Source organism: Lepidochelys kempii, chromosome 9 (assembly GCF_965140265.1).
Source record: "Lepidochelys kempii isolate rLepKem1 chromosome 9, rLepKem1.hap2, whole genome shotgun sequence".
Lineage (NCBI taxonomy): Eukaryota > Metazoa > Chordata > Testudines > Cheloniidae > Lepidochelys > Lepidochelys kempii.
In genome coordinates, this window is record NC_133264.1 from 62,507,962 (window position 1) to 62,535,509 (window position 27,548).

Sequence of the window (27,548 nt, forward strand, 5' to 3'; positions counted from 1 at the left end):
TTGGATGGGTCAGGGGCTCTGAGGGGGGCAGTCAGGGGGCGGGAAGTAGGAGGGGGTGGATGGGGGCAGGGGCCAGCCTTTCCTACTCAGCCCTCCATACAGTTTCACAACCCTGATGTGGCCCTTGGGCCAAAAAATTTGCCCACCCCTGAGGCAGACAGACTTTGGACCCAGGATCAGCTGCTAGAACCCATCTCTAGATTTTACCAGCATACTTGACAGCTTCCAGCTGCCCTTGGACTGGACCACCCTGGTCTCAGCGTGTGCTCCTTCCGCTAAGTGGCCCCTGCTGTGGAGCAGGGAGAGTGCTATACAGATGGTACTGGGGATGGCCTGGATCACACGGATTGCCGAGGGTGTGGAGCAGCCAAACCTACTGAAAATGCGTCATTTACTGGAGTTTCTTCTCATACCAAAATCCCGAGCAGTCGTATCGCTTGGGGTTGATACGATTGTCCTTTGTGGCCACTGAACCTTTATGTCTTGTCAATATACACTCTTCGGCCACCCACTGACGCCCTTTGTTCTTTGTGGTTGATTTCACTCTTACCCACACCGAGATTATTATCACTGGGTAACTGGGCTGCTTTCTCCACTCAGAACTCTTTCAATCATCATTGGTTTCAGTTGTTTGCTTGCTTGTTACAGTATGCAGCGGATAAACTATGTGAGAAAAGCAGAGGGTCTAGCATACCTCAGCTGAAATCAATTTTCATGCGGTTGGTACGACAGGGCTTACGGTGCATCCTTCAGTGGCCCGGCTTGATTGGTGTTTTTTTCAGGCCTTGGACTCCTTACAACTCTCTCCTCTTTAAGCACCGATTGTGTCCACATGTATGACAGGAATTGCATGTGCTCTTCTGTGTCTGTGACTGGAGCTGGGCAACTAACTGATTTTTCAAAATGTCAAAAAAAATTGTTTCAGGTTGGATTGAAAACAAATGTGTTGTTTTTTTTTTTAAAAAAAGGTCATTGAATCAAAAAGGAAACAAAATAGTTTCAAGTTGAATGAAGCATTTCACCTCAATTGTGACCAATTTTCAACATTTTTTACTTTAAAAAAATAAAATTAAAGGAGAATTTGAAACTAAAATCAGTTCCAAATGAAAAATTGAAAAATGAAAGCTTTATTTTGAAGACGCCCGCATGAAACACTTCAATCATTTCAGATTTTGGGAAGCATTTATTTTCAGAAATCAACTATTTGGTGGAATCAACAAAAATTCACAACCTGTGTCACCAAATTTGCATTTTTTTGCAGATTGGCAAGTGTCAGCTAAAAACTGTTGCCCAGCTGTCATATGAAATGAGGATAAGTTGTGTGTCTGCATCTGGTGTATGAATTGTGTGGGGTCTACAGTGTGCAAGTATAATTTGTGTAATCAACTGTGTGTGCACTTGTGCCATTGCACCTCTGCATGAATTGTGTCTGTGTGTGTGTTTGTGGGCACTGTGCGTCACTCTTTGGGTGTTGTACGTACTACTGTATGTGTGTATGAATTGTGTCACTCTGTGTGTGGGTATGTGTTGTATGAACGCGTGTGTGTGCGACTTGTGTTTTTGAACATGTGTGTTACCGCACATGTGTACGTCTGCACTGGGCGAATATGTCTGCATCCTGTGTGAACTGTTGTGTCTGGAAATTCTCAATGAAAATATTCAGGGTGCAAATATAGCCCAGAAGTGACGTCCCTGGAAACTGTAACAAGGGTCCCCCCTCGCAGACCCCTGGAAAGGCCAAAGGTGGGATGTGCGTGCCTCTCGGGGACCTTAAGTTTCTTTGCAAACTTCCCACTGTTGCGACACTGAGCGCGTGGGCAGGCACCCTCTGCCCTTTGTGTGTGCACGGGGGTGTGTGTGGGGGGGGTGGGGAAGGGAATGGAACAGGCCATTGAGAAATTCAGCGGCGCTGCGGGCGTGAGTAACTTTCTCTGCTCACCCAACAGCTGACGATGACGAGCAGCGCCGCTTCCTGGTTGCGATCCACAGCGGGACCCATGTGTGACACCACCGACACGGAGAGACCGGGGCGCTAGGGGCGTGACATCAGGGGCGTGCCCCGCGGCGGCGGCTCCTTGCCCGGCACTCGGCATCGCCCCTCCAGCGTGCCGGACAGCCCAGCCCCAGCCCCAGCCCCAGCCCCGAGCATGGAGACGGGCCCCCTCCTCGCCCTGCCGCACGATAAAGCAGAGCTCCTGCCTGAGCTGCAGAGAGGGGCCCCCACGCTGGATTTCTGCCTAGAGCAGGGCCCCCGGCTGGCCAGACCCCAGGATGATCTGTCTCTCAACAGGTAGGTAAAGCTCCGGCAGGGCCGGGGGCTATTGGGAGGGGGCGTGTGGCGAGCGGGGCCTGGGGGTCTTAGGTCCCATCAGAGCTTTAGCTGTCAGGGAGCGAGAGGCATCAGCTGTGACCCCCCCCCCCTCCAGGTGCTGGAGCGGGGAGCTGGGAGCGGGCAAGGGAGCTGGGAAGTGAAACAAGCCCCAGGAGCTACCTATACCACCTCTTAACGCCCTGCCCTGTTCTTCTGCGCGGGGGGCCAGAGAGCCCCTCCAGGGGGCTGTTTAAAGGAGTGCTTCGTGGTGCCTTGAGAGCAGCAGGAAGTTTGAGAGAAGGGCTGAAGCTGGTGGCTGTGTGTGAAGGGGAGACATAGGAGTTAGGCTGCCAGGACGTATATAAAGAGCAGAAGGGTGTGTGTGTGTGTGTACATAGATACACACTGGCATGTAACCAGGCCAACAGGCACCGGTTGGTGGTTGTGGCCAAAGCTGTGACATCAGTGCTGCTACGAAACAGGTGTGGACTGGGAGTTCTGTTCTGTGGGAGCCCGAATCCAATTCTGGATGGCTTGGCAGCTTCCTGGCTCACTGCTGAACCCAGTGGTTCCTGTGCCCCCAACACACACACCTCTCCAAGAATCACAATATAAACCCACGTTGCTGGGGTAGGCTGGAGACCAGCAGAGTGAAGGAAAATCAGTCCTATGAATATATCAGGAAGACTGTGCTAGGTCACTGTTTCCAGCAACCATTTTTAAAGGGCAGCCCAACTCTGAACCAGTGACTGAACCAGTGGATCTGCATGCTTCCCTGTTTGTCTCAATAGGCTTGGTCTCCCAGTCAAGAGATGACTTTCTGTTTGTCAGTCTTACAAACCTGGGAATCACCCTGGGCTCTTTCTAAATTGTGCATCATCATAACCCGTAATAAGGATTCCTGGAGCGAAACTTAGTTATTAATAACAATAGCGACAGATGAGCCAGACTAGAACCTAGCTCAGCTTCCCATCACTGTGGTGGCTTGGCTGAGCTGACAGGAGCAGAGGCTGTCAGTTGCAGGAAAGGCATCTATCTAGGTATTTATTACTGTACTCAGATCTGATTCTCAGTACACACAAGGGATAGTGCTGTGGGATCAGAGGGAAACTTTTCTATACAGTCATTTTCCTGCTCATAACTACCCATCAAACACTCTTCTACCTAGCATAGCTTCAAATGCAGCATGGACAGGAGCTTGCTGGAAATTGGGATACAATTTCAGGGAAGTAAATTCTTTTTGATGAACAGCTTCACTCTGAGCACAATGACTCAGATCCCCAAAGGAATTTAGGTGCCCAGTGATTTACATGGGAATGAGGCACCTAAATACCTTTGAGAATCTAGGTCAAAACCACTATAGCTGGAATTTTAGGGCCACAGTTAGAGCCAGATTTTTCAAGAGCTCAGCATGTTGGGTGGACATTGAGTGCTGAAAATCTCAGTCTGAAAATCTGGACTTAGAGTCACACTGGGAGTTGCTGGCTCTGAACTGATCCTTATTTAGGAGCCAGAATGGGAACTGACAGCTTGAGAATCTGGCCCTATAACAAGCAGCGCATCACAATGCATTGGAATAACCTGGGATGGCCATTATACTGCACTAGATATACCAAGATTCACCTTTTAGTTTACTTTACAACAGGCACCACTAGATAGATTGATAGAGCCAGTTCCTAATTTGCTATATATGGATGTCATTTCAATTACTCCAATGGAACTGTGTCAATTTACAGCAGCTAAGGATTTGGCCCATAAAATTTTACTCTTTCTCTCTCTCTCACACACACATGCTTTTGTTCAGATATTTGAAGGTAGTAAATAGCAGCTTTCTGCCACATGCAATGTTTGTTACTGACCTGAAACTCAAACAAAATTGACCAGCTACACGCCTCTGGGCAGATGGAGCCTGTACATTCTGCATATCAATGAGCAAGTAATTTGCATAAGCCCTCTGTGAAGTATACAGAGCCAATGATTGGTGAGTGTGGTCACCTCCAAGCATTGTTTAGGTGGCCCATTGTTCTCATAGACTCTGGCAGGCCCCGTATTCACACATTGCCCTGTTTTCTTTAATAGACAAGATACCACACAATCACCAGAGATTTACATTATCATTATTTTGATTGCAATAGCACTTAAAGCTCCCAGGCAGGGATCAGGACCCCAGTGGGCAGGGACCATCTTGTCTATGCAGGAGACTGGCTTTTCTCAGAGGCTGGTCTAACTAAGGGCCATCACAAGCTACCTTCCACTCCAAGTGCCAGGCGGAGTTGGGACTTGGACTACTCCTGCCTGCCCTCTCTGACACCCACAGAGCAGCATCAGCATTTAAAAAAATAAAACCCAAATCAAACCCTCCCAAAACCAACCATTCCACTGCACCCACAGTTCTCCCCCTGGGGAGAGGATGAGAGAGAGAATGAACCACATGCTTAATGCATGACTGGAAGGCAAGGCCAGCTCTAGGATTTTTGCCACCCCAAGCAAAAAAATTTTTGGTCGCCCCGCTTTTTTTTCGTGCCTTCCCAACCCCTTCCCTAAATCCCTGGCCCCGCCTCCTCCCCTGGGTGTGCCACATTTCCCACCCCCATTGCTTCCTGTGGCTCCCCCCCACACCCTCCTGCTCTAGCTCACCTCCACTCCGCCTGCTCCCCTGAACACGCCGCTCCGCTTCTTCCCCCTCCCTCTCAGGCGAGGGAGCAGCAGCGCGTTCAGGGGAGCAGGCGGAGCGGAGGTGAGCATGGGGGGGAGAGCGCAGGAAGTAATAGGGGGTAGAGGAACCGCTCCCCGCCCCAGCTCACCTCCGCTCCACCACCGCCACCTCCCCCTCCCCCAAGCGCACTGCCACTTGGCTTCTCCCCGCTCCCTCCCAGGCTTGCCGCGCAAAACAGCTGTTTTGCACGTGGCAAGCCTAGGAGGGAGGGGGGAGAAGCCGAGCGGCGGCGGCACGCTCAGGGGAGCAGGTGGAGGGGGCACATTTCTAGGGGCAGCATGGCAGGCACCGGAATGCCACCCCTAGAAATGCGCTGCCCCAAGCACCTGCTTGTTTTGCTGGTGCCTAGAGCCAGCCCTGCTGGAAGGGCAGATACTGCGGTGACGAAAGCAGGACAAGGGCCTCAATAGAACTCTGTGTGTGTACAGCACCTGACACGATGGGGTCCTGGGCCATGCTTGGGATTCCTTGGCGCTATCACAATACAAATCACAATTGCACCGGACAGACAAATAACACAAAAGCAGCCTCTGCCCCAGGCAGCTCACAATCTGGGATTTAGACAGAAGGTAACAGGTAAATGGGCAGTCATGGAGGGCAGGTTGGGAGAATAAGATTCCACTAGAGACAGGTGAGTCTGTATAAGCTAGTAGTCAGGGAGGTCTCAGTAATCACAAGTGACCACTAGCCTAAGCAGTGCCAGCTGCGCATGATTTGTAGGGATCAGCAAAGGCAGACATTAAGAAGAAATTTAGAAGAGGCTGAGGTCATGGGAGAACAAAAAAGAAAATATGGGGTGAAATCCTGGCTCCATTGACTTCTATGGGAAGTTTCCCATTGATTCCACTGCCAGGATTTCTCCCACAACCCCTCCAGTCTGGGATGCCAGTGGGAGCTGTTACGGAAGGTGAGAGGAAATGGAGTGGCTGGCTCCTCACCACTCTACAGTTTCAAGGAGGCCCTGGGAACTGGAAAGCAGCTTGGGTTGGGAAGGAAGGCTGGTTCTTGTCTCAGGCTGGCGTGGTGACATGTTCCTAGTTCCAAGGTGCTCAGTCTCCAGCCAGCCTGCCTGCCAAGTTTTGTTCTGCTCCACCTGTGACATTTCATGCAAATGGTTTAACAAGATCATGCCACGTGTGTAGTTGAAAAGAATTTGAATATGTGTAAGCTTTTATGGTCAACACGCTCTGCCCTGAGCAGTGGCTGGGGTAGGGGCTTGAGTTTGTAGGGGAGTGGGAATCCGACTGAGGAGCTGGATGGGTTGCTACTGGGGTTGTGGGGGCTAGAGAGGTCTGGGGGGCAGCAAAGCTACCAGTGAAGGAGGAGGGATGGGCGGACTGCTTGGTGGGTGCTACAGCAGCCTATAGCGGCCAAAAGATGCAACTGCAGAAAAATACTCCCAGAAGAATGTGAGAGGTGTCAGCTGAGATGCAGGAATGTGTGACAGGGCTGCCTAACGCATGCCCTATTTGTATTTATTGTTACTGCTTGTGCCGTGGCCATGGCTGGAGGCCCCCGCCCCACTGTACTGGGTGCTGTGCAAACACATAACAAAAAATGGCCCCTTGTCTGGAAGAGATGACTGCAATGCTCGTAAAAGGTGCTGCACGATTGGACAGACCTGGAGACTGATGTCCTATTGATCCCAAGAACAGAGGCAACAAAGGCAGACCGTGTCTAAGATTCCCCACTAGTGTGCATCATTCCTGCCCTAATGGCACCATTAGGTATCTCCACACTAGGTGTGTTTGTCAAACCTGATAGCTAACACATCATAAAATCCTAGTGGGTAGTTGGTGCCCAGGCAAGGCAAAGGGATTTAGGGGACACCCAGATTGTGACCCTGCTAAACTGCTACGTCCCTGTCTACACTGGGATTTGAACACAAGAGCTAGTATTAGTGTAAACCACTCCCACTCAAGGTGGCACTGTGTGTGTCACCCCCTAGTGGTGGCTGTGTCACATAGAGGGTGATCTCCTGCTACACCCTGACTTGCCCAGCAAGGCCTTTTAGCTCAGGCAAGTAGAGGCTCATGCCTGTACATCCAGAGGTGCTAGGTTCTTTCCCTATTGCCAACAGCTTACTCATTTTAAAAACACCTTTTATCCTGATGTGGACAGACCCTTTGAGAATGACAGGGGAATTCTGTCTTCATAGACAGTTCGATCTTTGTTCTCCTTGCTGGGACTACTTATAAGGCATGTATGTGGTGTGTGTGTGAGAGGGTCAGTGCTAACTGTGGTGAGATCCCACCTTCTCCCCCCCAAAAACAACCTACATCTAGGCCTCTCCTCTGACAGTGCATAATCATAGGGCTCACTGCAGAAGCACTCACTGATCTGTTTAATACGCATTGACATTTCTTACCTTCTAGCTTTTTGCTGAACCCTGTGGACATGGGAGTCATTGTCTAAGCCTCCTGCCCATAGCAGAGACTGAACCTCACAGCCCAATCCAAAAATCAAAGGCCCTCACGTGGGTCCTAGTTCTCAGATTGGACTGGTTTATGCCTGGGCAAATAACCCACAGTGATGCTGATCTAGTTAGAAATGTAGTCCATGCTACTCCTATGCAGGGTATTCTGGGAGGAGCTAGCTAGCTGGAGCACCTCTGAGAATATGCAGAGTTACAAATCGACGACACCGTGGTGACATCATTGCAATTAAAGCTCTGGCACCTGTCCAGGGGGATTTCCCAGCTCTGGTCTCCAAGGCTATTTGCTCATGAACAACAACAGAGATTCATTTGCACAGGTGAAATCTTACCTGCAACCAGCAATTATTTAGTTCTTTCCGATCACAGGTTCCAGGGCTGATACTTGAAGGACTTGACTGTTCCTGAAATCATGGGTAGTATTAACACTGCTCAGCACTGACACCGTGCTTTACTGCACATTTTCAAAGCACCAAGGTGACTCTGATCCTAGTAGATCACAAGATGCCAGATGATAAAATCACATCATTCTGATTAGCATCCTGTTTCACTTACACAGAGAGAGAGAGAGAGAGAGAGACCGACAGACAGACAGACAAACATATCCTGCAAACTCTCATACATATGAGTTGGCATTATTTTAGTGGGTCTATTTGTGTGAGTGAGTTACTCACAAGAATCAGGGTGTGCAGGACTGGTCCCATTACATCATGCTAGTAGTAGCTGATATTTAAGGAACTGATGGGGCAAATACTGTGTGCTATTTCCAAGCAGAGACCCAGGCTGCTTTTACAGGGCAGACAGAATTAAGTCCAAATTTTAAAAAATGGAGCCCATGATTTTGGGTGCTCAACATGAGACAGTGTGGCCCGATCCAAAGAAGTGCTGAGCACACATAACTCTACCTAATGTCAGTGGGGGCTGAAGATGCTCTGCACTGTTGAACATTAAGCCCAGGGTTTCTCAAACTACAAGCCTGAGTTGAAGCCCAATTTAAATACAGTTGTGGCTCAATGGGACTTGAACACAGGTTGGCGGAGTAGTGTGAGAAGGGCTAACCCTATGTGAATATCATTCAAGAATCCTAAACCCTCCCTCAGGTTGAAGCCTTGTGTGTCTAATACATATAAGAACCCCACCACTATGACAGGTTTCAGAGTAACAGCCGTGTTAGTCTGTATTCGCAAAAAGAAAAGGAGTACTTGTGGCACCTTAGCGACTAACCAATTTATTTGAGCATAAGCTTTCGTGAGCTACAGCTCACTTCATCGGCTGCAACTATGCTCCACCACTATGGATCATCCTCAGTGATCTTCATTGCCAAAAGCACAAGCTTCTAACACTTGCGCTAAAGGAATAACTCCACTAGTTAGTAACAGGAGTAGGCCACTATCCTCTATTAAGCCAGTCACTAGAAGGGGACATACAATCGGGTCAGACAGCATGGATACTGCTAAACTGTACCTACTCCTCATTTCCTCTGGTTATCTCATCCCAAGCCTACAGATGGTGCCTCTCTGTCTGTAATACACTAGCCAAATTGTCATTAGAGTGGGAGATGGGCCGAAGCTGCACCCAGATTCCATTATACCCCTATGTTTGGGCATATTTGGGTGTGGGTTTTGGCTCAGGCCCATCTCCATTTACAACCCCACTTGATGACATTGGAGTTTAAATCCTTTTAAAGTGTGGTTGCTTACAGTAGTGCTGATGGGGCCTAAGAGACAGATTTCCAAAGCGATTTAGGGGCCTCAAGGTGCAGATAACAGGTGCGGCACCTAACTCCCATTGAAAGTCACTAACTGACTAGGCCTCTATCTGCCCTTCAGTTCAGAGCCAGCACCTAGCTCGCCCTAGCCCTAGATTCATAGATATTAAGGTCAGAAGGGACCATTATGATCATCTAGTCTGACCTCCTGCACAATGCAGGCCACAGAATCTCACCTACCCTCTCCTGCGATAAACCTCTCACCTATGTCTGAGCTATTGAAGTCCTCAAATCATGGTTTAAAGACTTCAAGGAGCAGAGAATCCTCCAGCAAGTGACCTGTGCTCCATGCTTCAGAGGAAGGCGAAAAACCTCCAGGGCCTCTTCCAATCTGCCCTGGAGGAAAATTCCTTCCTGACCCCATATGTGGCGATCAGCTGAACCCTGAGCATATGGGCAAGATTCACCAGCCAGATACCCAGGAAAGAATTTTCTGTAGTAACTCAGTTCCCACCCCATCTAACATCCCATCACAGGCCATTGGTCCTATTTACCATGAATATTTAAAGATCAATTAATTGCCAAAATCATATTATCCCATCATGCCCACCTTGAATGCTCATGTGCAACTCCTAGGAAAGGGAGATAGCTACACATGGTTACATCTCCTTATACACAGCAGTCTCATGACAGCTCCTGGCTAGAGATGGGCTAAATCTGCCAGCCCTCTAAACATCTGAACTAACAGGCCCAGAACACACATGCCAGGAGTGACAACAGTCAGCCTTGAGTGGAAACAAACCGGGCGGCCTTGTCTGTACCAGGACAGTGAGATATGTAGGATTTAAAATTCGATCTAGACAAACTAGGGCAGCCCCCTAATGTAGGTGCATAAATCAGTTTCACTCCTGCACCAGTAAATTACCTATTTAAGTTAAAATCGATATAAGCAAGGGTTAAACCAGTTTGTGTGTGTCTGTATTGGGGGTTTGTACACATTTAACTGGCTCAAATTTTAAATAGATTTTCTTAGGCAAGCACTCAACCTCATTGTATCTGGAGCGAGACAGCCAGGAACAATGCAGAGCTAGTGAGAGAGTGAAATTCCCCTGGTCAATCAGGTTTGATAGTAGGATCACCAAGCTACATATATATATATAGCCAGTTCCCTGTTAGTAACGCACCTCCTCCCACCAGGTATGCCACTGATTATTCCACTGACAGGGAACTGGCAGCAGGCTGCATGAGAACAAGTCACACAATGAAGATCGAGCTCTAACTTATGTACATACTGGCTTCACAATGCCCTGGGTGCTGGAGATCAATATAGATGCACTTTGGAGCTCCCTCGCACAACAGGTTGTTGTAGCACAACACAGTCAGATACCCAGTCAAAGTATTGTCACTTACACTGTTACCATGATACTCCCCCCATGGACTCAAGTAGAGAGGCTATTAGTAGGGATGGGAGAGCTGGTCTGGACGACATGAGAACCAGGGCCGAGCCTTTGAGTTTTGGTAAAAAGGTGGAAATGGGGCCTGGATTTCACATTCCATGTTTCTGAAAACAAAGTGTCTTTTCTTGTATTACTGGCCCCCTTCCCCTGTCTCTGGAGTACCCCTGCTGGCCTTTCTTGCTGTATTCCCCTTGCCCGCCCCCCCCTCCCCCATTTTCTGCTTCTTCCCTTGAACTGCCTCCCTCCAGCCAGCCATGCTGGCACGGCAGCTCACGCTGCATAAGTGACAAAGGAAGGACGGGGTTCAGCCACTGGGAATAAGGACTTGGAAAACCAGCACAGGATATCAGTGCCCAACTGCCTGGACTCTGCCTGCTACACCTGCTGGGAACCCAGACTCCCAGGCTCTCCTATTGCCATGGTTTGAAAGCCTGAGTATGAGAACGTACCAGCTGATGACAGGGTCCTCACATCAGTGAGTGGGGTGAGAAAACAGACAGCGCCCACCAGCTCCAAAATAAACCAAAACACAGCTCTGTTCTTCTGCCTCCTGGAATGTCTCCATTCCTGCATGAGAACCGACTCTGCTGATGCTACTGTGGGCAGGGCAGAGGGCTGGGCATCACAGCTTCTATCCGCAGCTCCCTGCATGAGGTCAGGCCCTGCCACTCTCTGTGCCTTTCTGTTTCCCACTGAAGTCACGATATCAAGCTTTCCTCTGTAAAATGCTTTGAGATCCCCTGCTGGAAGATCTCCTCCGATCATTAATGCTAAGGACTCTCCCCATGCAGGACTCCACGCAGGCCACGGACTGGCCAAAGTTGGTGACACCAAGGGATAATCTGGCAAGTGATCCAAACCCAGGGGCTGCCCTGTGTTTGCAGTCCCATGCTGTTAACAGCAAACAGGCTGCTTTTTCTTAACAGCACTGTTATTTCAGTATTGTCACACCAGGTGACAGCATCCCAGGGCGCAGGCGTCATGGCAGGGCAGCATGGGAGAAAGTTGCTGTGCAGATAAGGAGAGGTCTGCAGTCCCCATGGAGATAAAAGGATCTCTTCCTCCAGCACTAAGTTACCTTAGAAGCCAGAGGGTAAAGGCTGCATTGGCTAAGGTTGGCCCCTTACACAGGAACCTTTCCACCCCAGTGGACTTTTCCAGCCCATTTACTGGGCTCGTTGGCAAGATTTGTCGTGAGTGCACCTTACTGGAAGTGTGATGGGTAGGGGGGCTTTCCACCCAGCAGGGGGAACCCCATCGTTGCTCAAGTAACTGGGAGCAGGGTGGGTTTTTCAAGTCCTGTCTCGTGTCAGAGTTTCCTGTCACCGGGGCCCGTGCATCCTGTATCAGCATCACCACTTCCTTCCGCCATGAGACTGGCCTGGTGAAGCTGCTGCCTCAGAAACAGATTCTTGCGCAGAGGAAGCTGTGCCACCCCAGTGGAACCTCTGAGTTTTAGGGGTGGCTGGAGGCACAGGGCATGCGGGGGAGTCCGAGAGGTATCCGAGTACCTGCTTGCAGAGGGCCTGCTGATTTTGAGAACAGGGTGTGTGTGTGTGTGGGGGAACCTGCTTCAGTGCTACCCCTCAGCACACCTGCAGGATCACAGTTATGATCTGCTCCAGTTCCAAAACCCAGCTTCCCAGTCTTCTGGTAGATCTGGCCCAGGCTCTAATGACTGGCTGGTGTGTGGTCGTAAGGACCATCCTGGAAAGAAGTGAAAGGCCTGGCTCACTTCTAAGAGTTGCCAAGTGTATGAGACAAATGCTGCTTGCACTGAGCACCTCCTCGATGGAAAAGACAGTACCAGAAATGCTTGAGAAAGATCCGGCAAAGCATCCCCATGGTCGATCCAATGAAGAATTGGGTAGTGAGACTTTGGACCTGAGATTCAACATAAACAAGGTGGTAAAGATCCTGGAGTTGAGCCTGCACATCTGTGTTTAGATGCAACACACACATAGCCCATCCTGTCCAGCCAAGTGGCCTCGTAGCACATGCAGAAACTCAGGGATGGGTAAGGTGGGTTTCATGCCCCGGAGCTTGGTTACGTGGACGGATCTGGCATCCAATACACAAGTGCATCTGGCACCTGGAGGGGGAGAGACTTCATCCATGCTCCTGATTTATTCCAGTGAGGATACCTGGGTAAGACTGGGCTGGTTTGAAGGGTAGTTGGGAATGGAACACAGAAGTTTCAAGACATCCCCGTCCCAGGGGCATGAAGGGAAAGAGTCACAATGCTGTCCACTTGCAACACGCCTGGCCTGTTTGCATGGCAATGGTGCTTAGGTCAAGGAAGCAATGTCGGTTTCACTGGGCTGCAAGCAAAGGAGGGAGGATTTGTATCAGTACATGTGAGAAACAAGCCCAGAAACAATAGTAGAGTCATGGGCTCACTGCACCAATGGGCTATTGCCTTTGGCAAGCCCACAATGCACCTACCTCTGGAAGGCAAAAGCCTACAGTAGAGATTCCTGTCTGTAGCATGGGCATCAATGGTGGAAATACTGCTTTGGTGCTAAGACAGTTTTGCTAGGCACAACACATCTTAGAAATGCAAGAGCTGAGTTTTCTCCCTGGGAAGACACACAAGCTTGGCAGTGCCCCAAGGTCTGGGCATTCATCAGATCAGTTTGCACCCTTTGGGACCCAACGGGCAAATTGGGATGACACACTGTGCTGGATATTAGTAGTTGTGTTTCATTTGAGAGAGCATCCAACATTAGTGATCATCAGGGAAGCTGTGCCTAGTGAAAACACTGTTGCAATTTAAGGGATTCTTCCATCAACACCTGAATGAATCCCAAAAGGATTACACTGAAATATGGTCTAGCACTTGCTATATTTGGCCAGTAGTCCAAGGGACAAATAAAGGTTGCAAGGTCCCACAATACATACACCAGAAGGACTGGGGTGGAAAAATTGGTGAATCTGCCTGGCAAGCTGTTGGGATTTCCAGCTCCCTGCTGGTACAAAGCAATCCTTTCCAGACCTGGCAAACCAAGAGATAGAAGCCCATAAAATTCTTCTGATTCCCATCTCACTTTCCCCCTCAGACCTGGTTTTAGTGCCGTGATCTCAAGCCCGGGCCCATTACTGAAATTCAGACCTCTCGGTGTTTCCACAAAATGCAAATATATGTTAATATTTGTACTTCTGCTCCAATTCCCCCTTCCAGTGAACTGCAAGGGGCTGTTTGAGTCCCACGAGGCAGCTGCTGCTGCTGTCCTAAGCAGTTCCAGTTTCAATCATCAAGGGGATCTCAAATAACTCAATAAAGTGGAAAAAAGAGGTCACACTGTGATTTCCACTGGGCAGTTTTCTCCCATTGCTGATGGTCCCCTAGCTTAGCTCATGGTAAGGACTCTATGGGGCTGCCCTGCTGGCACTGAGAAGGGATTTGGCTTTGATTCATGACTTTGTGACCATTCCCCTCCCCACTGAGAGGTAAAATTGCAGACAGATCCGCTCTTAGTTCTGCTTTTGGAAGCACGTGGGGAAAGGAGACAGCTATTCTGGAGGCATTGGTCATGGATCCTTTGTTAAGGTTTGTGCTCAGTGACAGAGAGGTTTAAATCCCTTTGTTAGACATGACAACACTTCTTGGTCAGAACCACTTACTTACTCATAAGCAGATGGGTTTTTTTTTGGAAGGCTACAAGTAAAAGTGTTTAGGAGCCTTTGAAATGTTAAGGGGTGTGTGTGTGTGTGTGTGTGTGGATTTCTGACCTTCTGGGCTTAGTTTTTAACACCATAGATCTGCTAATAAAGATTTGAACAATACCTCACTAAGACCCATTGACCCCCAGATGTAGCCTGACAAATAAACAAGGGTCACTTAATTTAACAGGTGCACCCTACCTATGGTTGTTTACAGTGCCCCCATAGCATAACAGCAAAGGCACGGTAGTGCTGTCTAGGTTACGAAAGTCACATGGATCAGTGAGAGGACATTTCAGTATAGCACTGTGCTGGGCCATGGGGCAGGTAGGCTGCGTGTAACCGTGCCTCAGTGGGTCACAACTAAGAATACCAAATTCAGGACAAACTGCCGAAAAAATAGGGCAGACACTCTCCAAAACTGGTCGTTATTCTTCCATGAGATATACCAAATCAGCAACTTTCTGTTTCACCACACTTGCTAACCAGAAGTCAGAAAAGCAGTTTCCTTCGGTAATCCAGTCTTTGTATCACCACCAAAAACACTAGACTTATAGATGAGTGGTTCTTTAAAACAATTTAATCAAATAAAAAATTCTTCTGATCCCAAAGCACCAGCCACACACCCAGGTCAATATATAAGTCAGATCTTACCCAAAAATGATGCCGTTACCAATCCTTTAGTATCTAAAATTGAAAGGTTTATTTATAAAAAGAAAGAAAGGTGAGAGTTAAAATTGGTTAAAGGAATCAAATACATACAATAAATGCAAAGTTCTTGGATCAAGCTTTTAGCAGTGATGGAATAAACTGCTGGCTTGACAAGTCTCTGGTTGCTTCCAACTCATTGGAAGGTCCTCAGTCCTTTGGTTACAATGCTCCCATTAATATAAGTCCAGAGGTTTGATGGAAATGTTTCCAGCGCCTTTTATAGCTTCTCTCCAGGGAAGGGAATCCTATTGTTCTTACTGTGGAAAGTTACAGGTAAAAGAAAAAAGTAAAATTACAGGTCTTCTGCAGTTTCCACGGTATGCATCCGATGAAGTGAGCTGTAGCTCATGAAAGCTCATGCTCAAATAAATTGGTTAGTCTCTAAGGTGCCACAAGTACTCCTTTTCTTTTTGCGAATACAGACTAACACGGCTGTTACTCTGAAACAGGTAAAAGATGGAGTTTGGAGTCACATAGGCAAGTTACATGTCCAAGCATAACTTGGCTTAGTCATAGCAGGAAAGTCCATTAAGAGTAGATAGGTATCTTCCATTGTAAGTTAAGTGTTCTTTAATGGGCCATTCTACTTGAATAGTTCCTTCATAATGTGCTGGCTAAACACTTTGTTGGCTAAACACCCAGAAGCAAACACCTTAAAAATACAGGTACATAGTTAATATTCCTAACTTCAACTACAAAACTGATACATGCATACAAATGGCACAATCATATTCAGCAATCTATAGCCTGTCCATAGACATCTTACATGCCACATTTTGTACAAGATGTGTTTCAATTAGATAACAGTGGTAGCAACAATGATCTACATAGTCATAGTTTAATCAGATAATGTCACGCTGGGTTTGCAGGTTAACACACTGAGAATTACTGTACGGGATGACAGTGGGCAGGGCATACTCATTAGAGGTGATTTGTTGGATCTTGCTCACGACTCCACTCACAAACCTTCCAAGGGACAGTTTCTGGTGACACACTGTTCACTGTTGTGTGCGAGGGCCTGCCTGGGTGAGGCGCCGAGGGGCGGCCCTGGGAGATGTGAGGGCTCAGCAGTTTGAAGAATGAGGCCGGTAGGAACGAACCTAGGCTCACAGTGCCTCAGTGTCACACACACTTCTCTCTAGCTGAATTCCCCTTCAAAACCCCTTTTCAATGAAGCTGATTATGCAAATCTAGGGTATGCAAATACCACTTACCAAGAACTTCCCCAATTTCTGTGTGAGATCAGTGTAACTCTACTCCTCTGAGCCCTCCTCAGTATGTGACTGTGCTTGTAGTGGACAGGGAATGCATCAGAGAGAACTTGTTCTCCAGCTGGAGGCTTTGAGGAGCCTGCTAAGCTAGGCTGGGTCACAGCCCCCTATGTTGACACCCGGGTAAGGGGAGAGCTTTCTGTGCACAGATCTAGCCCCGTTGTGTTTCTTGGGTGCTGCTCCTGGGAAGCCAGGGTGGGGGAAGAGCAGGGCATAAGCTGGGGCCCTCATGTCACTCCCTGGAGAGGACGCTGATGTGAGCATCAGGGCAGTGCTGGCAGGGTGCCTGCACAGAGAATGGGTGCGGAGAGGCACCCTGGGGTGAGGGCCCCAGAGAGGAGTGGGTGCTGATGCTGGGGCCCCTATCCTGGAGCCAGACACCTCAGTGAAGAATGGGAGTTATGCCCCTTCCTTCCTTTTCCCCTCGTTGACTTTCCTCCTCTCTTGGTGATGCTGGCAGGGAGGGTGCACCCCAAGTGCTCAGCGAGTCTGCCATCTCCAACCAGCACGACTCAGAGGAGATCGTCACCTACATCTCGGAGAGCATGACGGTGACCTCGGCTGACGAGGAGAAGCTGCTGCTGCTCAACAAGAACACGGAGCTGCGGCGCATCAACAAGGAGGTGAACAAAGCACAGGCACCCCCGTCTCAGCTCCCTGGGCCATAGACCGCCTCACGCAAGCTACAGGCGTGCCTTGAGCCGCCTCTCTGTGGCTGGTGCACCCGCACACCCCATCTGTCCCTGCAGTATGCTCAGCCCTCACACCCTCCTCTCCAGCGCCCTGTACTGAGCTATGCTACGTCAATCAGGGCCAGCCAAGGGGAAACTGGTGGTCCTTCCAGGGTTTGCCCATGATAGCGAGGGCCAGACTCGTTGACTCAAAAGGTCCCTTCCAGTCCAATGAACAGCTCCCTCATTATCTCCTTGGCTAGCAGGGGTGGGGTGGTGGGTAGGGGGCAGAATAGTTCCTGCATGCAGATGTACAGTCCTCCTCATGCACTAAGAGCCCTTCCAGATCTGCCCCTCTTCCCAATAGCACTGTGTGGGTCCGGCTGTGCTCTGTTCTCCAAGTCCTGCCCTCGCATATCACAGTAGTGAGTGCAGTTACATCCCCATAGAAGCCAGGTCTTCATCTTTAGTCTCTTCCCTCCCATGGGACCATGCAGCTGACTATGCAGCCGCATACTGGACTTAGGGTACAGAGTCCAAGGCAGCAGCACCAGCAGAGGGTGAGCTCCTGTGTATCAAATCAGGCTGTGATCCTGCTGGATCTTGTCTGCCAGCTGGGTCATTGTCGTCGTCGGCGGGCGGGATCCAACCTGGGACCTCTAGAGCTAAATGCATGAGCCTCTACTGCATGAATTAAAAGCCACATGGCTCTTAGCTAAGGCTGTAGCAGACTCATTAGTCTCTAAGTGGTCTCAGAGCCACTAGAGGGGACAGAGCACCACACCCAGGAGGTGTGTAGGTTACAATCACACGAGTTTAACCACAACCCCCAGAATTAATGCTGAGCACAGCTCGCCCTAGTCTACACTGGGTACCATTGTGTTTGCTACCATGACTCCCCAACGTCATGTACCAACAGGAGCCAATGTTCTAGTGAAGACAAGACCCTAGACTTACCCCCCCCCTCCCCGACTCAGTCCTGCTACCACAGAAGCCCCTTAGAGCCAGGACCTTCCATTGTTACATGCCTAGGAAGTGCCCTGGGGCTAGAATCTATAATAATTAAATAGCCCATAGCCAGAGCAGAGTTATTAAGACAAGTGTCCTGGGCAGGTCCTTTCCCCAATCCCTTCTGTCCCCATCATCTCCCTAGAAACTCCAACAGGAGAAGCTATTTCTCATTCGGCCTAGAATGGCTGAGTGACGTTCACCTGTGATGGGTGAATGGGCACATAACCTGTTGGGGGTTAGTCCGGCGCAGAGAACACTCACTCCCTGTGTGGAAAGAAGAAGGGCAATTAAACTCACCAGTGGCTTTTCTGCCCCACTCTTGCAGCTCATGAAGCTAAATCAGGAGTGGGACCAAATTTACCACACCACTACCCTGGGGCTGCAGCAGAAGATGGGGGCCCTGCAGGAGGAGGTGGTCATCCTCAAGCAGCAGACGGAGAGGCTCTCCATGAAGCTTGAGCATGAACAGGTGAGCAAAGGAGCCCCTGCTACTTTCTGGGCATGCAGCAGAGCGCCTAGGGCTAGGCTTGTGTTGAGAGCACATGACAGCACAGGGGAGGGACTAAGGCAGCAAATCCTGAGACGGTGGTTCTGTGTAGAGTTCCAGGTCAGCCAATCTCCTCCCCTCGAGTCTTATTTGGCAGGTCAGTTTTTCAGTTGTGTAGCAACATTCTCTTGCCTCCCTCAGGGGCTCTTCCCTTCTCCCCCCAAAGGCAGAGCACTGCCATGCTGTGTTCATCCAGAGAGACTGCGTGGGGTAGAAATGAAGCACCAGGGGCAGAGGCACCAGCCTCCCCTGCAGTCAGAGCTACAGTGGTAGGTGAGCCCCTAGGTTACTTGCACTGGGAAAAGCTCTGATTCAAATCTGTCTTAGATGACAAGAGACGTGAATCTGATGGGCCTTTGCCTAGTCCTAAAAATACTGGTGGCAGGAGGAAGGGATACATAATACCCAGCTCGTTTTCCAAACCTACTCTCCTCATCTCTAATACCAAATTCATCAGGGAGTCATACCATCTAGAGGAACTGTACGGGGACAGAGCAAAGCCCAGCGAGCCTGATTCAGAGCTCACTGAAGACACTCTTTATTTAGCACTTTACAAAGGAAGTCAGTATCATTATCTCCTTGTTAGGGAAACTGAGGCACAGAGAAGCAGAGCAACTTGCCTAAGGTCACCAAGCTGGCCACTGCTAGAGCCTCATCCGGTGTACTATCCCTGCGGTGACACTGAAGACACCAATGGTTTAGCTGACTGTGAGGGAGCTGGGGAGGTAAAGGACATAGGTTTGCTGCTTGCAAAAGACACAGTGCAGCTCCCTTCTTTGCATAGATTTCCAGGAAGTGGCGCAATAAGGCTGGGTGGAGAAAGGTCAGAACAGAAACCCCTCTCCTACCACATGTGAGTTTAGGATGCTGCAAGTAGCATCCAGGGCCTATCTGCTTCCTTTGACTGTTAGATGCTGTTCTGACTGTGTCCATCCCCATTGCAGAACAAGAGGGAGTACTACGAACAAACCCTCATCCAGGAGCTCAAGAAGAACCAGCATTTACAGGAGTACGTGAGGCAGCTAGAAGGCAGACAGCACCACGGCAGGGAGAAGAGGACCTCGGCTGTAAGTTCATTGTAAACCCTCCTCCTCCTCCCATAAAGAACGGGGACTGTACCAAAGCTGCAGTATTACAAACACAACTGACAGTGACTCATTGGATTGGGAGAATCCAGCTTTGTTATTGCACTGAAAACAGCCACCACCTCCATTTTCACTCAGGGAGGGCAAGGAACCCCACAGTCTTTAGACCAGCTCCTAGCTGTAGACTCAAAGGCCCCCTGTGCTTGGCATTTGTCATACTGGTAGGAGTGAAAGACACTAGGTCAGTGCTGATGTACAGCCATGGCTTTGACAATGTCCCAGGGCCGTGCAAGTTGCCAGAGCATGTAGCCAACTCTATTAACAAAAATGCATTAAGCAAGTTTGACTCAGCTATAATTACTGAGGTTCAGGATGCAAAAATCAGAATGAAAGAAGCAAAGAAATATTCTCAGCAGCACAAAGAGTCCATCTCCCACCACAACCCTGTCCTCTAACAGCTGGGGATGGCCTGGTGCTCGGAACGGGTTTAGAGGACAGGGAGATCAGCACACCCAGTCGGCACCAGCATTCTCTGGGTGGGGCTAGAACAAGAGTGGGAGAATTATTGACAATGTATATGCCTCATTATGTGACCCCACCAGCCAGTCAGCACCTATAATTTCTCTTTCTTCCCTTGACTTTCCAAAGGACTCCGGTTCCATCTATCCTGGCTTTGAAGTACAATTGCACCCAAATGCGCTCCAGAATTTGGCTGGCGAGCATGGATGGGGATCCAACTGTGTTAAAACAACAAACCTGGCTAGGAATCAAGGCTAGATCAAGGCTCCCCTATAGCTTGGCCCCATACACACTGGCCAGCCAAACTGTACTAGATTATTTCAGCTACAGCCATGCTGAAGCTTTCAAACACCGCTTGAAAGCCAGTGCAGACATCTTACTTTGTTATTTGTATTAAAGTAATGTCTACAGGCCCCATGTTGTGTCCCTGTTCTGCTAAGCCCTGGCCATACACAACAGATTTTACATTCTGAACAGGAGGGGAAACTGAGGCACAGTGAGGAAGTGACTTGCCCATGGTCACACAGCAGGTCAGTGGCAGAACCGAGACTAGAATCTACTTCTCCCAACTTCCAGGCCACACCTATCCACTGGACCACCTGTTTCCCTATATCATACAATAGTCTTATTTTGCTAAGCCCATTGTTTCAGGTGGCTCTTCGATGGAGTTGCTGGTAGCAGAGAGATGTGGTCTTGAACAGTTTAGTTGCTCTCTTGTTGGAACGGCTCATGATCCAAAATTATATCTGAAACAAACCAAAAAATGCAGAGGAGATTCAAATCTCCCCGGAGAGACTGACAGTAAATGCACGTCTTCAGGAGCAAGCTTCTCTGGTAGCACAGAACCCCTTTGTTAGGCTGGGCACCAGGAGACCTTAGCTTTACCTTCATGCTTTTCTGACTCATGCATGGTTCCTTCTCCTACCATGGACATGACCTGATTTAGGGCTTCTCAGCTGTTTCCATATTGCGATGCCACATGCAGCCACTCTGAACTGGCCTCTCTTGCTGGCTCCCTGAAGGCTGTAGGCTGGCTCAATGCGAGGGTCTGCTACCCCAAGAATGACTTTGCAAGAAGCAACAAATTCAGTGTCAAACACAGCCCCACCCAGCCCCTCCCCCTATTGTCACCTAGAGACCAAACTGCTGTCCCTTATCCTAATGTATTGTGACCAGGAAGAGAATGAAACACCCAGGGCTCAACCTACATGTGATCATTTAGCATTTCTAAGAAGCTGGTCACCAATGCGCTGGATGATGCCAACAACTGACCTTTAAGCCTTTCCTTCCTTAGGGCTCCGAGGTATTGGCATCTGTGCCCTGGGAGGAATTTGTAGATGCTCAGTTCCTGCTTCCCAGGAAGAGCTTGAAGGAGAATTCATCCAAAAAGCATGAAGAGGCCAGTCAGAAAGTGCAAGGGGGTGAGACCTACAAGCCCAGGAAGTGCAAGCACTTGGTCCACGTGAATAATAGCTCGGATCCTGTGAAAGAGGTGACTGACTTGAAGGACCAGCTGGAGGCCTTGAAATGCCAGGTAACCAGGGCTCAGCAACGTGTTTGTGGTAAAAATGTTGAGGTCTGTGGTAATTTTTCAAATGACTGAATGACCTAACTCCCCCACCCCCAACATCCGTCACTAAGTACGATAATTTTGTCAAGTGTCCGTCACGCAACATGGTGGTGCCGACCCCTGCAGGTAACTCAGCATCAGTCATGAAGGATGGGTGCTCATGGGGAAAGGGACTTCTGCGGGGGGAAGAAAAGAGAACCTCACTGAAATGTTTGGTAAGGCAGGTGGGAGAGGGAGCTAATCTCAGGCGAACGTCCAAGAGCGGGGCAGTACTCCTCTCCAACCTTTCGCAGGAAGGACTGAGTATTGGCTCTGTGCTTTGCTCCTTCACCAGCTCACACCACCCCTCTGTATCTATTTAATCCCCCATCCTCCCAGCTTGGAGCGACCCTGGAAGCATTCTTCCAGCACCACCTTGTTAGAGTTCAAACAGTGTTGCTTAGTTGCTAGCGTACTGGACCAGGACTTGTGAGATCTGGGTTTTAGTCCCAGTTCTGCCACTGGGCTTCTGGGTAACCTTGGGCATGTCACTGTGTCTCTCTGCCTCACTTTCCGCATTTGTAAATTGGGGATAATGATCCCTAAGTGCTTTGAGATGACTACATAAGAACTAGGTAGTATTATTGGAGTAGCAAGGGGAAGACATTGGCATAACCAGTCCCCAAAAGGTGGCAGTGACCTTTGCATGACAATGGGCATAAGACTGTAGAACAGAGGTGGGCAAACTATGGCCCGTGGGCCACATCCGGCCCATGGGACTGTCCTGCCTAGCCCCTGAGCTCCCAGATGGGGAGGCTAGTCCCCAGCCCCTCCCCCACAGCACCACTGCCTGGCCCACTGCTCCTACTGGGCAGTGTGGGTGGCATGGCTGGCTCCGGTGGGGCTGCTAGCCCCTGCTGCTCTTAGCAGCATGGTAAGGGGGCGGGCAGGGGGGAGGGTTGGATAAGGAGTAGGGGGTCCTAGGAGGCAGTCAGGGGATAGGGAGCAGGGGGTGGTTGGATGGGCATGGGAGTGCCGGGGGGGGGAGGGGCTGTCAGGGGGCATGGGTGTGGATAGGGGTCGGGGCACTCTGGGGACAGGGAGCAGGGTCCCGAGGGGTGGTTAGGGGCGGGGGTCCCAGGAGGGGGCAGTCAAGAGACAAGGAGCAGGGGGGGGATGGATGGGTCAGGGAGTGGGAAGGGGCAGATAGGGGGCAGGGGGCCAGGCTGTTTGGGAAGGCACAGCCTTCCCTACCTGGCCCTCCATACAGTTTCATAACCCCCATCTGGCCCTCAGGCCAAAAAGCTTGCTCACCCCTGCTGTAGAATGATCATCCCTCCCTAGTGTACTGGCCAGTTACCCGGCAGTGACAGGGCTTCCAAGCCCCTACTGACAGGCATCTCTTCCTGCTTTCACAGACAGAAATTTATGAGGCGGATTACAGGACAGAACACAAAGACCGGGAGCGAATCAAAGCAGAGAACGAGAAGCTACGGAAGAAGGAGGAGGAGATGAGGCAGCAGATGGTACTTCTGAGAGAGCAGGTGAGTCCCCCCCCACCAAGTGCACTGGTCAGCCTGTTAATGCAACTCAGCTGCAGGGAAGGAACAGCAACAGCCAGCAACTAGGCTGTATTTGAGGCTTTCCCAATGAGGGCAGAATGGATTTAGGAACATGGGGCTTGCCATACTGAATCAGATCACTGATCCTGCTGATTTAGCCCCCTGGCTCTGGCATTGACCAGTACCTGAAGCGTGAGAAAATGTTAAGACCCTTCCTGATCTACCTTGCAAGTTTTTCTGCCTCTAGTTAATGTAGCTGTATGTGCAGGGGAATCCCTTCTGAACCCTGAAGGGCCCACCCTAAGCATAAGATGTGATTCGCCGTATTGTCTCTTGGTCTGCAAGTTACAACTGTTAGCAGGTCCCATTTTCTTATAATGCGGTGAAGATCGAAGAGCACCTTACCACTCAACAGATCTGTTCCTGATGGGCATTTAGAGCCAGCACTGAGATATTATGGTGATTGATGCTGTAGAAATGCTGAGAGATTAGATCTGCTGCTTTTAATAACAAAACTTGACTGCTGGCTCTGTGGAGCCAACACAGCTACTGGGAAACGAGCTGGGGTCGGGTCTGGCTTATGGATCACCAACTTTGTTAGCGAAGGTCCCTCTAAAGTGACATGCTCTGCCCTCAGTTTAGAGCTGAATATTCCCAGTAAACACAACAGGTGCAGAGGAGAACGCTGCTTGACTTTCCAATCCCAGCAGGAGGCTGAACTGGCAGTTAGAAAGACATCCCTTTCCTTGTGAGCAGTCAAATGGAGGAAGCAGCCACAGTCCCAGTGTCCTTTCAGCCATGGGCTACTTAAAAAATGAAGAGGGTTGCTTTTTGAAAGCGACGTAAGAAACCCATTCCAGCCAGTCTCTCCTTACCATCTGCAACTTTCCCCGATCTTCAGGGCTTAGGGAGTCTGTACCAACCGTCCATCGCTGCAGTGCACTGCCAGGCTCCATGCAGTTTAATGGCACAAGGCTGCTTGTCCCGAAACACTCTCTTGAAGCTGAAGGATTCTCACTAGTCAGGGATGCAGATGATACAAGGGGACTATTTCCTAATCCCGGATGGTCTAGATATCTAGTACATAAGAACGGTCATCCTGGGTTAGACCAGTAGTCCATCTAGCCCAGTATCCTGTCTTTCGACAGCAGCCAATGCCAAATGCTTCAAAGGGAATAAACAGAACAGTGCAATTATCAAGTGACCCATTCCCTGTCGCCCAGTCCCAGCATCTGGTAGTCAGAGGTTTAGGGACACCCAGAGCATGGGGTTGCATCCCTGATCATCTTGGCTAATAGCCACTGATGGACCTATTCTCCATGAACTTTAGTTCTTTTTCTAATCCAGTCATAGCTTCAGCCTTCACAACATCCCTGGCAATGAGTTCCACAGGCTGACTGGGTGTTGTGTGAAGTAGTACTTCCTTTTGTTTGTTTTAAACCTGCCACCTATTAATTTCATTGGGTGACCCCTAGTTCTTGTGTTATGTGACAGAGTAAATAACACTTCCTTATTCCCCTTCTCCACACCATTCCTGATTTTATAGCCCTCAATCACATTCCCCCCTCAGTCGTCTCTTTTCCAAACTGAAAAGTCCCAGGCTTTTTAATCTCTCCTCCTGTGGAAGCTGTTCCATAGTTGGAGTCATTTTTGTTGCCTTGTCCTTCTCTGTGCCTTTTCCATTTCCAATATATCTTTTTTGAGATGGGGCGACCAGAACTGTACACAGTATTCCAGGCATTGGTGTACCACAGATTTACATAATGGAATTAGGATATTTTCTATCTTACTATTTATTCCTTTCTTAATGGTTCCTAACATTGTTAGCTTTTTTGACTTCCGCTGCATATCATGGATAGTTCTCTGAGAACATCTGCTCCACGATTCCAAGATCTTTCTTGAGTGGTAACAGCTAATTTAGACCCCATCATTTTGTATGTATAGTCTGGACTACATTTTTCAATGTGCATTACTTTGCATTTATCAACACTGAATTTCATCTACGATTTGGGTGCCCAGTCACCCAGTTTTGTGGGCTAACACAACTACAGGGGAATGAGCTAGGGTCAGGTCTGGCCTATGTATTTATATAGTACCCAATCACCATGCCAAGTGCTAAGTAGCTGAATAGCTGGAATTGTTATTCTGATCTTTGGAAAGTGCTAGCCACTTGGGAAAAGCAGATCAGAAAATAGGAGATGGGAATTATTCCCTCCCCAAATCAGTGTGGACTGAATTTAAAGTGTCTTCAAAAGTGGTTCATGGTTTTAGCTGCACAATAGCTAGTGCCTCAAGTTGCACAGAGCTGGCCAGAGCCACCTCTGGGCTCACCTGCCTCTCCCTGCTCAGTTTTGTTTTTCCTTTGTCTTCCCTGCAGCTTAAGATCTTTGAGGATGACTTCAGGAAGGAGCGGTCGGACAAGCAGCTGCTTCAGCGCCTCCTGAAGAGCAAGGCCAGCCCCAAGGAGCCCATCCTGGTTCATCGCTGCAACAGCCAGGAGAGGCCAGTGGTACCCGCCTCGCCTGCGCACTCCACTGCCACCACATCCAAGAGAGGCAACTGCAGCAAGCACTGTGAGAAGCACAGCCCCAAGCAGGGGGAGTGTGCCAAACACCATTCGCGGGATGCTGAGGCACAGGCATCCCCATTTAGCAGAGACTACTAGGAAGGAGAGTCATGGATCTTCCAGGTAGCACTTCTTAAGCTAACACTCACGGTCTCTCCAGCAGTCACCTGCTGCTGGATGCATGTCTCCAGCCACAGGAACCAGCACTGCTCTCCTGCAGAGGCCATCAGGACATTCTTTCAACACCGTAGATGCTTTCAGCAGCCACATCTTCCATTGGTTATAGCTCAGACCAATCAGGGCTTGAGGTTTTGGCAGCCCCGTAGAGCAGAAGCCCAAGTTAATTTACTTGCTTCCTCCCTATTTTTCTCCAAGCTACTGAAATAAGAATGGAAGGTTTGTGCCTGGATTGGAGCTCATCTCTTAGAGCCATCCAAGCACCTTCACCTTGTTCTGGGGCATCACCAGCTTAAATCCACCTTGCAAGTAATTCTGGGGCAGGGAACGCTTGACAAGAAGCACGTACGTTGCCCCCCACATCAAGAAGAGTGTCGATAACAAAAGGCCCTTGGACATTGTGGGGTGATGCTAGTGTCTGGAAAGGGCTCATCTCCCCGCCCTTGAGTCCTTAGCTGTAAGTCATCCTATATTCTAGCAATGCCTCCCAGTGCAGCTGCTGCTCCAACAAAGGGATTTCAGCAGCTCCCCACTCCAGCCTCAAACTCAGCCAGCGAGGACTGGGGACAATTGTTACCTTTATTTATTTTAACCAATCTCCTAGATCCCACAGAGTTGGTACTTTATACAAGTGATTAAAAATGAAATAAATACAAATGCCCTTGTTTCTTCTGCTTTCTATATGCTTATAAGACTCAAGAGCAAAGACATTTTCTTCCCTTCATTAAAAGCTGACAGCTGTGGATTTAGGAACCAGCTCCACAGCACTGGAGATGGACGCTATTTACGTACAATGGAAGCAAAGCATGGCCAGCAGCAGGGCAAACTTCCCCAAGCCTGTCCTGAACAGTCCCCTGCTAGGGGAGAATTCTGTCTGGGTAGCCTCTCTCTGCCTCCTAAAGAAGTGGTCAGCAGCCAGCTGATTGTGGCCACACTAGGCTGTTTGTGAAGTAGACTGTTGTCCATTAGGAACTGGACTGAACAACTAACAGACTCTGGTTGGCTAGGTCCAGACCACTAACCTAAAAGCCCCAAATTCCACTAAGGGATTTAAAATCCTTTTTGAGGCAGATCAGGCTCTCATGATCCTAGGTACTGCTAACAGCTGAACCAGTTAACTTTGAATGGCAACCACTGACTGGGCCAGGTTACCTGCTTTCCAAAGCAATACCAGGAGAATTTTATGCAATGTTATTTGTGACACACCAGATACGCATGTGCTTATGAGATGAACATAGATCTCTGCTCAGATACCTCAGTGATAAAGGTGGTATAACTACTTAGAGTGCAGATAGTAGGATCAGAGCCATTGTATCAGGGTGACAAGCACTTCAGAAAATCCAGCTTGTGCATCAAGAAGTTCTAGCTGTGTGGAAAACATCCAAATAGTGATGTATGGGTTATTCTGGTTCAGCAAACTAGGACCACGCTTGTTAAAAACTGTCTAAAGTTCTGTTTACCAGACAGAGGGGGAAGGTCCTATGGGCAAACCTTTGGGCTTGTGTAGGGAAGTCACCAAATAAAGCATCATTGACCTTAGTGTCAAGTGTGAATCTCAACCCAGAGTTGCATCATAGCCTAGCACCTTCT

General features: G+C 49.3%; 1 protein-coding gene across 3 annotated transcripts; it reads left to right on the forward strand.

Moving 5' to 3' along the window:
- The first annotated feature begins 1,928 nt into the window (after positions 1-1,928).
- On the forward strand, positions 1,929-27,479 carry LOC140917574 (uncharacterized). Of its 3 annotated transcripts, none has more exons than XM_073360695.1 (7): positions 1,929-2,290; positions 16,732-16,894; positions 18,279-18,422; positions 19,445-19,567; positions 21,399-21,638; positions 23,072-23,197; positions 25,593-27,479. In XM_073360695.1, the coding sequence occupies exons 1-7, from the start codon at positions 2,148-2,150 to the stop codon at positions 25,878-25,880; spliced, it is 1,227 nt and encodes a 408-aa protein (XP_073216796.1). In that variant the 5' UTR covers positions 1,929-2,147; the 3' UTR covers positions 25,881-27,479. The 3 variants fall into 3 exon arrangements, with proteins under 3 accessions (XP_073216796.1, XP_073216797.1, XP_073216798.1); XM_073360696.1 differs by having other exon boundaries at positions 2,188-2,294; XM_073360697.1 differs by lacking the exon at positions 1,929-2,290 and adding an exon at positions 16,289-16,394.
- The last annotated feature ends 69 nt before the right edge of the window (positions 27,480-27,548 follow it).

Excerpts from the sequence above, each read along its gene's own strand:
- LOC140917574 (XM_073360695.1), top strand. The coding sequence starts at position 2,148 with ATGGAGACGGGCCCCCTCCTCGCCCTGCCGCACGATAAAGCAGAGCTC. Across the intron at positions 18,423-19,444 it reads TGAAGCTTGAGCATGAACAG|AACAAGAGGGAGTACTACGA; the intron begins GTGAGCAAAGGA and ends TCCCCATTGCAG. Across the intron at positions 19,568-21,398 it reads GGGAGAAGAGGACCTCGGCT|GGCTCCGAGGTATTGGCATC; the intron begins GTAAGTTCATTG and ends TTCCTTCCTTAG.